This window comes from Morone saxatilis, unplaced genomic scaffold (assembly GCF_004916995.1).
Source record: "Morone saxatilis isolate NCDOM2014 unplaced genomic scaffold, NCSU_SB_2.0 Contig12, whole genome shotgun sequence".
NCBI lineage: Eukaryota > Metazoa > Chordata > Actinopteri > Moronidae > Morone > Morone saxatilis.
Window position 1 is genome coordinate 17,115,996 of NW_023339674.1, and position 11,546 is coordinate 17,127,541.

General features: G+C 38.2%; 3 protein-coding genes across 3 annotated transcripts in view; 1 reads left to right on the forward strand and 2 right to left on the reverse strand.

The window, feature by feature from the left end:
• The window catches only part of mutyh (mutY DNA glycosylase), a 4,979-nt gene extending 4,033 nt beyond the window's left edge, over nucleotides 1–946 (reverse strand). The window contains exons 1-2 of the mRNA XM_035653690.1: nucleotides 752–946; nucleotides 134–264 (exon numbers count right to left, since the gene is read on the reverse strand). Of these exons, the coding sequence (XP_035509583.1) occupies nucleotides 134–264; nucleotides 752–872 (252 nt within the window). The 5' untranslated portion in view covers nucleotides 873–946. The remainder of the gene's footprint in view (nucleotides 1–133; nucleotides 265–751) is intronic.
• A 1,006-nt stretch (nucleotides 947–1,952) lies between these two features.
• On the reverse strand, nucleotides 1,953–6,174 carry armh1 (armadillo like helical domain containing 1). The gene is made up of 11 exons (XM_035653795.1): nucleotides 5,774–6,174; nucleotides 5,136–5,204; nucleotides 4,861–5,027; nucleotides 4,312–4,508; nucleotides 3,672–3,756; nucleotides 3,407–3,517; nucleotides 3,069–3,147; nucleotides 2,745–2,874; nucleotides 2,343–2,420; nucleotides 2,160–2,241; nucleotides 1,953–2,054 (listed from the first exon to the last, which is right to left on the reverse strand). Exons 1-11 carry the CDS (start codon nucleotides 5,977–5,979, stop codon nucleotides 2,032–2,034), a joined length of 1,227 nt encoding a protein of 408 aa, XP_035509688.1. The 5' UTR covers nucleotides 5,980–6,174; the 3' UTR covers nucleotides 1,953–2,031.
• Nucleotides 6,175–8,375: 2,201 nt separating this feature from the next.
• Nucleotides 8,376–11,281, forward strand: LOC118321490 (galectin-3-binding protein B-like). Its single transcript, XM_035652824.1, has 5 exons — nucleotides 8,376–8,448; nucleotides 8,756–8,944; nucleotides 9,062–9,187; nucleotides 9,272–9,536; nucleotides 9,654–11,281. Exons 1-5 carry the CDS (start codon nucleotides 8,391–8,393, stop codon nucleotides 10,681–10,683), a joined length of 1,668 nt encoding a protein of 555 aa, XP_035508717.1. The 5' UTR covers nucleotides 8,376–8,390; the 3' UTR covers nucleotides 10,684–11,281.
• The last annotated feature ends 265 nt before the right edge of the window (nucleotides 11,282–11,546 follow it).

Consider the following 11,546-nt stretch of genomic DNA (forward strand, 5'->3'; position numbering starts at 1 on the left):
ACTAACTTACTAAAAACACCTCCTGTACTTTCATAATGATATCTAATTAAAGCTTCTGCTTAACAACCAACTATGTGTCTAAAAAAAGACAAACTTCCTGGTCAAAAGCAGTGAAAGAAAGGTCTCTCTTTACCACAGTCCTCCATGGCAGCTCCCTCTTCTCCTTGTCGTACCAGCTGAGGAGCTGAGAGCGCAGCAGCACCACATCAGCAGCATCATGAAAGGTGTGGTATGTAGACGGAGAGGAAGCACTGCTGGTGTCCTCTGGAAGACCAAAAACATCAGTCTCATTCAAACTGAACAGAAAGGACTTTTCCCACTGATCTTCAAGCAATCAATATATGCCGAGGGGGAGAACATTAGCAGAACAGATACAGAGGGGAGGTTCCTAGAGCTTCCAGAGCTCCATTTTATATAAGTTGGCAGAGACATTCAGAGTTTATTCCTGGAAAAAGTGCAAAAACATGAACCCGTAGGATAAAGTCTGGTTCTATACATGCACCTTAAGCTTGCTGTGGTAGTTTTTAAGGCTGTAAAATTCACTACTTAGTTGAATGAAACCTGTCCTAACACCGTTTCTACAAAAAATACAGACATTTACACATTACAACTATTTATTGAGTGGCTGTTTGCATGACAACAGTGTTGCTTTTATTGTTCTTACATGTACGCTACGGGGCTGGTTCATATTTACCGCTATATTCATACAGTAATAACGCAGTTAGGTTAGGTAACATCACCGTGGTAATACCTTCCTTCACGGCTCTATGTGGCCTCCTCCGCTTCGTTGGTGCCGTCTCTACCACCTCCAGTCCGACTCTCTTGCCTTTGTGCGTCGCTGAACGTAACCGGCTCATGACCAAATGAAACATGTAACGTTACCGACTTATTTCATCTCTCCGCACACAGCACGAGCGCTGCTGTTTACTTCACGGGCTCAATTGGTTCTCCCGCCACGTTCAGTCCGGACTGCGGCTGCTCGTCCAATCAGCTGCAAGGAAACAGCGGACGTACGTGTAACGTCATCTCCGGTGGGAGGGTCAACGATAACATGACGTAAAGGCGGCCTGTGCAGTTGTATTGATTATTATTGACTGTCATTGCCCCACATTAGAGGATGCATTCATTATATTAGTGCCAGTGATGGAAAAAGGATTCAGATTATTATTATTATTATTACACTGTACAAATACTCTAGTTCTGTACTGAAATAAGTAAAAACACTTAAAGTATTTAATGCAGAAAACTATATTATTAAATTATTGATTAAATCTTATATCACTGGATTATTATTATTCATTAATTAATAAAGCAGGATTTTTAGTGTTGCAGTTGTTTGAGGGGGAGCGGATTTTTAACTGTTTTGCAACTAATGATTATTTTCATTACAGATTAACATAATCAAGTGATTGTTTGTTTTTTTTAGTTCTGAAAATAGTGAGAAATACCATCACAATTACCCAGAGCTCAAAATGACACCTTCACAATGTTTATTTTGTTAAACCAACAGTCTAAACCTCAAAATTATCAAATTATTTAAAATAATAATGACTTAAATATCTATCAAAATAGTTGCCAGTAAATTCTATGCCAATCAACAAATGTTTTAATTGATTCAGTTCTATAAACTGTTGCATAGTCTCATCTATAAGAAAGCATCATGTAATAATGCAAACCTATAACTAGTAATTAAAGCTATGGAATAAATGTTGTGGAGTAGAAGTAGAAAGTGGCAAATTTGTACTTGAGTACAGTACAATGTGTATTTAAAATAACCGAAATGTAAAGTAGTAAAGTAAAATGCTGAACAATCATATATCTATGACATTTCCAAATCACATGTTGTGTTCAGCAAACTAATAACTCCATAAAACTGTATTAGATAATAACATAGTGCAAGTCCAAATTAATCACTTTTTAAAAATAATATGAGGATGAAACTTTTAATAACATACAAACAGTATTTATAAAAAAACAAACATACATTTTCTTCATCTGTATCTTTAAATGATTTGTTCCTATTGTCCATCTTCAGAGTTTATCGCCAAACAAAACTGAAATGCAAAGACAAAGAACAAAACAATTATTCTTACATAGTACAGGCAACTGAGGACAAAAAGACAGACTTTTGACCGGTCTTAAGATGAAAGAATCATTACCTTCAGTTATATTCACCCTGTTAGTTAAAAGGGTTTCTGCTTGTGCTTCATCCATGTTCATGTACAGAGTGTCAGCTTTGTGCTGTAGAAAGAGGATCATAAAACCTGTTAGTGCTGCCTTCTAGCAGCTTCCACATCCACCTTTTAACCAACGCTATCATGATATATGTCATTAAAACTTACCATTAAGGCTGCAAACAGTGTACTGCCAGTGACTCTCTGCACATGTCCCTTAATAACTGGGTATGAGCGGACAAAGTGCTGGGCAGAGAACAAACATTTAATGTTAGTGTGTGTGTATGCGTCTGTTCAGTATGTCTGAGAGCTGTGAGCTGTATTTAACTGTGCAATAAATCTATCTATGTCTATCTTATATCTATAAACTGGCCATTTTATTGAAAGTATGCATCATTACTTAATCTCACAACCCCTCTGTGACTATTTAATTGTAAATACACACAGCTTGTGTAGAAGACATCATGTAATGCAGTGGACTGTCTCTGGAGAGTGAATATGCATGTGTGTGTGTGTGTGTGTGAGTGAATCGAATTGTGTTCATTGAATCATATGAAAGCATGTATGTACCTCTAAGGCCAGACTGGCTTGTATTTGGGCATCAGTGTGCTCTCTGTTTCCCATAGCGCACAGAAGATGTTGGACCACTCCAAGAGAGAGAAGCTCCCGAGAAACCTCTCGACTGTCCTCGGCCAGCAAGCTTCAACACCACAAACACTATAACCTTACTGTAGGACAACAGCTAAAACTATCACACTGAGATAAGTCATCAAAACAATAATAGTAATATGAATAACATATATTACCACATCATATTTCTGACAATGTATTTGTGTAATTGGGCATTTATTACATTATGTTTAGTTAAAATAATTTAGTTATTTGTACTCATACCGTATAGTTTTAGCTGCAGCAGCCTGTTGCACAAACACAGGCAGAGATCCAGTCATCTTGATTATCTCAGACTCAGATTCTGTGTATCAATAAAATATGTTAATTTACCAAATTAGGTCACATTATGTCAAAAAATTACAAAATGCTAACACATTAATTTATTGGTTTGGGTAAATTGAAAGTTATGTATCTTGACATTGCAGACATATTATCATAGGAACTATGTACTTCCTGTCTCTGATCAGTCTAAAAGAGTTGCTGCACTATATCAGTCTTTAGAAACAATTGTACTACTACACTTAAAAAACAACACACGTATCGAGCATAATAGGTGTTACCTTCCATATTCTGCTGTATTTCTTCTTTAGCAGGTCTCAGCAGAGCCACCAGTCCACTGAGCAGCATTGGCCTCACATCATAACACTTCAGGTCCAAGATCAAATTTATAGCTGTCAGAGTTTAAGAGAGATAATTTATTACAGGATAGAACATTTTAAGCAACAGCCGCATTGGCTTGTGGATTCATTTGCCACTTCAAAGCAAGTTTCAGCTTATAAAACGAACAAAAACGAGCAAAAACCACCATGTGGTTTTCAATCATACCTTCATCCTGAACCTCCAGGTGCAGGGACCTGAGTATATTCAGCAGAGGCTCTACAATGCTGGGATGGGCTGTTTTCATTTTGGACTGTGGGAGAGGGGATTTGGAGAACTATTGTATTTCCTTTCATATGGTAAATATATACAAATTTTTCCAGGCTATCCATTAAAATCTAAATCTGTTCTTCAGTACCCTGGTTAAAGGTCCAGTGTGTAGAATTTAGTGACATCAAGTTGCAGATTGCAACCATTTGAATACAGCTCAGCCTCCAAGCGTGTAGGAGAAAAACAAGGTGGCGAAAAATGTGAAAGGCCCTGTTTGGTTTGTCCATTCTGGGCTGCTGTAGAAACATGGCGATTGAATATGAGGTACTCCGTAGAAGACGACCCGCTCCCTGGTAGATAAAAGCGGCTCACTCTTAAGTAATCACAACATGAAAGCATGCCTATCAATACAATATTTTTTTCAATAGATCTTACTAAATGTTACACACTGGACCTTTAACTAAAGGTAAAAAAAATATTTTAAAAAGATATGGTCCATTGTGTAAAAGAGAGAGAGTGAGGGCACATGAATGCTCTGAGAATGGTAAAAGTACATACGTGCATTAACAAATGGCTCAGTGTGCACTCTCTTGTTTACCTGCACAGTGTGTAAGGTGTGCAGGACCAGCTGCTGGGCCTTCGGGGAGGAACAAGTCACGAGGGCAATCAGACCTTTGTAGATTTGGTTTTGATATCTGGGGTTTCCACGGGACAGGGACTCCAGGAGGGCCCATGCTGTCTCTTGGGTTTCATCTGTGTTTGACTTAGCCAGGCACTCTGCGATGGCTTCCACACCTGCAAGAAGGTAAAAAACAATAGAGTGAAAAAAGATGATACGGCTCCTAAAGTGCTGCACAACTTATCCACACGGGAAAGCAGCTTATTTGTACAGTACAATGTGTATTTAAAATAACCGAAATGTAAAGTAGTAAAGTAAAATGCTGAACAATCATATCTCTATGTTGTGTTCAGCAAACTAATAACTCTATAAAACTGTATTAGATAATAACATAGTGCAAAAATAATATAAGGATGAAACTTTTAATGACATACAAACAGTATTTATACAAAAACTATTGTAAAAAACTATTTGTATGGTATGAAACTGTATTAATATACAGCTACTGGGTGTCTTTATAGAAGTTACCATGGCTTTCACAGATAATCTCTTTGTACTTGCGACCAGCATTTGAGACTGTGAGCAGAAGACGAAGGGCCTCGGCCTTGTCCTCCTCTTTGCTCTGAGAGTGGCTCAAGATCTCCAGGAGAGTGAGAACACCTCCATCCTCCAGGAACTCCATTAAGTACTGATCACTGAGGAATGTAAGAAAAGTGACATCTGACAAAAGTCTGCACAATGCAGACACAGAATCGGACACAGTAAAGTTTACAGATCAGGATGCAGTAGTTCATCACACTCACTGGCTTGACGCAGAAAGGAAAATCCCAACTGCTTTAAGCTGCAGTCCCAAGAACGTCCCAAACATGTATCTGAGTATTCAGTGAAGGACTGCGTCTCAGGTGATCACAAAGTCAGTCCAGAACAGGAACCAGGAGTAGGACTACTCCCTTTAGGACTCGAAACTTTTAACTTATTTATGTATGATCTCATGTCAGCCAAGATACAGTTAAATGTGTGCATGTACGCAGTAAAAGATATGATTATATTTGGTCTTGCATTAATCCAGCTCCCCATCCTCTTAAGTCATTGTCCTGTATAGATCCCCCTCCTCATCACAGACTTCATATTGCACATTAACTACAGCTACAAACTAAATAATTAACTATAATTAGTTCATTAGTACAACTTAAGTTGTATAAAATGTGTAGATAATATTGAAAGTACTAAATCAAGATGAAACTGAAGATATATCGGAAAACCATGTACAATGTTGTTTTGTATATGCTTTTCTACAGGTGTGCCCACATTTAACAGGGCTATAAAATTGATATTAGAGTGTGGTTACTTTGGTTTTGACATTGATTTAGAAAAATGTTCAATAAATACACCACTGTCCACCCTGCTTCAGTGACATTGAGTCAGATTAAAGAAAGGATACGTGAGTCTCATCCAGGTGGTGAGTCGAGCCAGGAAGAGACTGGCAACCTGTGCAAACTCCAGCTCCAGCTCATAAAACGTCTTCCCAGTGTTTTGAGTCAGGAAGGTGTTCAACATGCGGCTGCGGACTGTCCTGTCGCCACGGTCCCATTCTCGAAGAAAACTGAGTACTTTGCCGATATTTGCTTCTTCTTCCCGTGCTGACATCGTGTTCTTCTTTTCACATTGGTGAACTTAAGTGAAAGTCTTTTTCGCTCCAAGAACTAGCTGCTATTGCAACTTGTTCGTTGGAACCTTAAAATGAATGTGTTTGGCTTCATAAACACTTACTTTTCGCGGGTTTGATTTGTTGTTTATCTTCTTCCTCCGCTTCGTTTGTAGCTGCTGGCTAACGGTTGCCTAGCAACGCCCCTACAATCTTTTTACAGTCTCTGAGTTTGTAGCCAAATTGATCAGGACTGATATCGATCATTCATTTATATATATAGTTTTATATAAACTTAAGAAGGAGCTGTCCCACTCTGATCATTTGTTCTGTAAGAGTTACACAAAAAATACACAGAAATACTTACTCTCTCTCATATCAATACAGAATATTTATATATTTTCTGTGGAGGAAAGGTGGTATGTATGTCTATATATATATATGTCATATGACAGTTGGATAAACTGTCAATGGTCTGAACCAAGATCAACTTTATCCCCCCAACATTGTTTAAGCAGCGTATCCTTACTTACCTTTCACAATAAAAGCATAGACATATACACTGCATAAAGTCCCCTTCCAACCCCCAAAAATGTGTTTCTTGTTCCTACAGTTGAATGTTAGAGCTTCACTGTGGTCAAACCTCGTCCAATAATTCACTTCTACATGTGTGATGTGGAAACTAGAAGCCACCAGAGGTTGAACGAGAATTTGCCACTTTAAAGGAGCCATGTAAGATTCTGAAACATTTTATGTATTAATCACTTTTTATTGCCAATAAGTGAATGGGTTGTAACATAACTTAAAAAAAGAGACCTTCCCCAACTTTTCCAGACTGTGTGCTTTTTCTCTCCGCTACACTGTAGCAACACCTAATAGTTATAAATGGAGTCTGCTTAACATTATTGCTAGCAAAATACTACCTGAGTGAATATGTTATTTGGATAACCTTAGCTTACAAAATTACTTCCCCAGCTAACGTGATCCATTATACTATCTTATGTATTATGACAAATGTTGTTAATTTTTCACAACAATAAATAATGTAACAAGGATAAGGAACAATGCAAACGATTGCTTGCCAAGAGTGATGCAAGGCAGAGACATGGTGACTAAAGTTCACTTAACGGCCACTGGTGCCACTATTAACAATGGTTTTCAAGTTACATATAGAACTTTTAGGATTTGAATGTGGTAGTTACACTTTTTTTTATTCAATGTGGCATCATATTTCAACTATCTTTCTGGGAGACACCCATTTAATGGGTGTGGTGATTCCTGGAAATAGAAACCGTTCTTCAGTTCACCTTATTTTGAGTTCTGGTAAGTTCATTCCTATTTTTATTCAGAAAAATGTATGTGGTATTTATAACAACCTTAAGGTGTCGAGCGAAGGGAGTGAAAAACGTGAAACTGATTTGTATATTGGGTTATATGTAAGACAACAAACAGAATATCTTTGTGTCTCTTGAAAAAGAACCAGTGTTATATGTTGCTCTCATGGTGATCTTACATCTGGCTTCATGAAACTTCTTTTGATACTAAAATGAGCCTTAAAATCAAAGTAATAGGAAACCAAGAAACTCTATTTCAGAGGGAGATATTTCACTTTTTACTTCACTACAATTATCTGCCAGCTTTAGTTACTAATCATTGCTTTGATATATGATGCTTTATTGTAGATGATACTAACCAACAGTATCCACAAGTACAACTGAAACAATGAAGCTGATTGATATTTAAGTAAGTTTTCATGCAAAAGCAGCTTTCAGTTTTTCTTTTTATTCATTTTAATTTATTTCAATCATTTTGTGGTTTGTACTTTTGGTTGGACCAAACAAACATTGTGTAGGTGTCACTTTCAGAATTTTTAAAAAGCAAAAAAAATATAAAAAAATCAATTGATTGATTGAATTTGATTCAAATATAAAACAATCAGAAGATTAATCTATAATAAAAGTAATAGTTAGTCTTATAGGAAATAGTTCAAAATAAGCTCCATCTCAACCAACAACATAACATTTCTGCTTGTACATTAACCCACAAGTAATAATGATCTAATGATATTGTAATGTAATCTAATATATAGAAATATACACTCAGGGGCGATATTTTTAATATTATCTGCATTATACTTTCATACTCTTACATTAGTAATATTTTCAATGAAGGACTCTACTTGTAACAGACAGTGTGGTATTAGTACTTTTACTTAATTAAAGGATTTGAATATTTTCTCCACCACTGCAACCAGACATAGCAGAGCTACATTTGTCCAGGCAAGAACAGAAAAAGACTCAAGTAAAGGTACTTAGTTACATTCCACCATTGCCTGGTGGCAGATGTAAGTGGTCACTATTTGACAAATGTCCTGAACTTGTTTTCTTTTTTTCTTCAGTGTACTGCAATCAAAATGAAGGAAAACACTTTATTATTATGCATACTTTTCCTGAACGTCTGCTTGTCTGCTGGTGAGTAATGTGTCCCTAATTATCAGCCTGCTTCACACAAAAAAACGTTAAATTACACCAATTCTTAAAAAGCCTGGCCTCGAACCTGAACCAACAACTACAGACCCATCTCCAATTCCTCCAAATATGCAATCTCTGTGTTATCTTTGATCAAACCATCTTCTTTGAACCACATGTTAATCACATTACAAAAACTGCCTCCTTCCATCTTAAAACATCAGATCTGCTGATGCTCCCTCAGTCACATCTTTCAAAACTGCACTCAAAACCCATCTATTTAGATCTGCTGGATCTTCTTTTTTTTTAGGTGAGGAAGATTTTATTAGGCTGACTGGTGGTCAAGACCACTCTGAGGGCCGTGTGGAGATCTTTTATGATGGAGCTTGGGGGACCGTGTGCGATGATGCCTGGGACATAAATGATGCTCATGTAGTGTGCCGCCAGCTCGGTTTCCCTGGTGCAACAGAAGCTCTGGCATCATCTACATTTGGCAACGGTACAGTCATATGTGTGCCAAACACTAATGATGAAAACCTGTAATTCTGAACAATATTTGGTACAAATGGCTGTATTATCACTATCTGTTTTTGTTCTGTGATTGATGTTGTGTTAGGGGATGGTAACATCTGGATGGACGATTTAGGCTGCATTGGAACAGAGCTTAACCTGCTCTACTGTCCATTTCCTGGTTGGGGGATCCATAACTGTGGTCACACTGAGGATGCTGGTGTTAGATGCGGTAAGGCAACTAATGTTTAGGAAAGAAGTATGCATCTTCCATCACAATGAAATCACTCACTGTGCCCATATTGATCCCTATCAGAGCCTACTATCAGGGATCTGAGCCACGAGTATGATTTGGACCACAATGCAAGCCTCTCTCATCAGCTGGGGGAGCTGTTTGACAGTGGACATGACTGTGACTTGAACATTGCAGTGGTGGTGGACAATGACACCATTGAGACAATCTGTGCTCACAGGGTCATCCTTTCTCTGAATCCAAACCTCAAATCTTCACAGCCAGACTTCAGCAGTCTTAGCATTGATGTCAGCTCTGACTGCAGTCAATACGCCAACAACTTCGTCAGGTAAAAGCAAACCTGTGACTGGCACTATTTGTCACATGGTTTGTCATGTAAACTTGTATGACTCATAGCTGATTTTTATCCTCACTTTCTGTCTTCTGACTAATCTTTACATTTCAGATATTTCTACACAAGGAAGATTAAAGTCACACTATCCTCCGCCCATTGCATTCTCAAGATGGCATCCAACTGGGGTCTGACAGAGCTTCAGAACAAGGCTACAGATATTTTCAGGCTGTTTCTTCCAGAGGATCCCACTTTCCAGAGTCAGAACTCTTTATATGAGTATGCAGTTTTTACAGGGGATGAGGCACTGCAGGAAGTTTACTTTCGCTACCTAGCGTGGAACTGTGAGGTGCTGATCCGGTCTCCAGCCTGGGAAACTCTTCCTTTTGGTCTTGTCGAAGCTCTTCTCTCTCGCTCAGACCTTGTGGTAAGTAATGAAACGGTCATCCTGAGTGGACTGGGAAGCTGGGCAGCAGCCCAAGGAAACACAACTATTCCTGAGGTGCTTCTGAAGCTCATCCGTTTCCCAATGATACCAGCTGAGGACTTATACACACTTGACCGCTCACAGTACCATGCCGGAAAGTTGCAGGGCTTTCAGTTCAATGCACTGCCCTTCACAACGTTGGTCAATGACCTGACAGAAGAACAAAATGTCTACACACCTAGGATTTACACTGGCAGGCCATGGACCTTTACCTTCAGCTACCACATTATCAAAGCTCACAAGGATTTTAAGTTCTACACCTTTGATGGCCAGCGCATCAATAATCTGACATCAGATTTTCAAACACCTATTCATAACAGTGCCTATTTTACTTTTCACAATGTTTTCTGGAGAACAAGGTTATTTGTCAATGATGAAAATTGCTCAAGTGAAAATGTGGCATGCCCTTCTTTGCCAGCTGTTAGTTTGAAGATTGAGGTAAAGAACAAGAATTTACCCAGTGAGACTGTGGAACGTATTCGTTACAGCAATCGGCTTGTTATTAAGTGTAAAGGGAAGTACGTTGTCCACGTTGCTGAATTTAATGCTGTTGATGGTGAGAATCTTCTTTTTGTCCCAAGCACCACAGCACATCCGTGTCACTCAAACCAGTTCTCCCACCACGTGGTGGTACGTCCTCAGTACTCAACAAATTAGTTTGTATCGGCATATTATCTTTTATAGTAATGTAGTAAACATGACCAGGCTTGCTCTGTATGCGATCCTGGCTACAGTTTCACAAGTGATATGGGAAATGTGGTTCAGCTGTTCAGAGCTGATAATTGTGTTTGTGATGGCTGCCTTGGTTTCATTTCTCTTTGCTTTGGCAATGTATGTAGTAAAAAGCCCTTTATTGTGTTACAGCAACACTATTTGTAGTAAAAGAAAAAAAAATTTATGGTTAGAGTCTCAAAAGAGCATTTGTTCTAATAAACAACGGGACAAGTCTGTCCATGTTTAACACGCCTATTTCTACCAACTGGTTACATCATAGGTTTGGCATCCATAAAGAAGAGGTGGAGGGGGATAAAGAAGCCACTGTATGCATATAAAACATTTTTAATAAAAGTTAAGGTTCTCTAAATGTATAATGTTGACAGTCATTTTTCTTGCCATTTCTGTAAAGACGTTTTATAAAGGACTTTAAAAAATAAGATTGTGTCATAAACATACATTCAGATGTAGCAGTATGATTGTTACAGTTATTATAAGTCCAAATAATGTAAATTCTTGATTCAGCAATACTGTAATAAATTGTGGGTTTAAGACAAGTACTTATACAAGAATGTGTCAGTAGAAATACTGGATGTGTGTCTATGTATTCTCAATTATACTGCTGAATTGTGTTACAGTACATCTGAACCTGAGCAGGTTGGTAGATATACCTGACCTCTGCTGGGCCTCCTTGGACAACGTCTCCATCTCCTGGCAGCACAGTCCTGCTGTTTAAAGTACTGGCCACCTCTATTAACCTTTAATATGCACTTAAAGAGATCAGACACATCCACTGTATACCTGCC

Coding starts and splice junctions, on each gene's coding strand:
- armh1 (XM_035653795.1), bottom strand. CDS start 5,979: ATGTCAGCACGGGAAGAAGAAGCAAATATCGGCAAAGTACTCAGTTTT. Junction 5,205..5,773: donor ACCACCTGGATGAGACTCAC/GTATCCTTTCTT, acceptor CTGAATACTCAG/ATACATGTTTGGGACGTTCT. Junction 2,055..2,159: donor CAGGGTGAATATAACTGAAG/GTAATGATTCTT, acceptor TTTGCATTTCAG/TTTTGTTTGGCGATAAACTC.
- LOC118321490 (XM_035652824.1), top strand. CDS start 8,391: ATGAAGGAAAACACTTTATTATTATGCATACTTTTCCTGAACGTCTGC. Junction 8,449..8,755: donor GAACGTCTGCTTGTCTGCTG/GTGAGTAATGTG, acceptor CTTTTTTTTTAG/GTGAGGAAGATTTTATTAGG. Junction 8,945..9,061: donor ATCATCTACATTTGGCAACG/GTACAGTCATAT, acceptor ATGTTGTGTTAG/GGGATGGTAACATCTGGATG.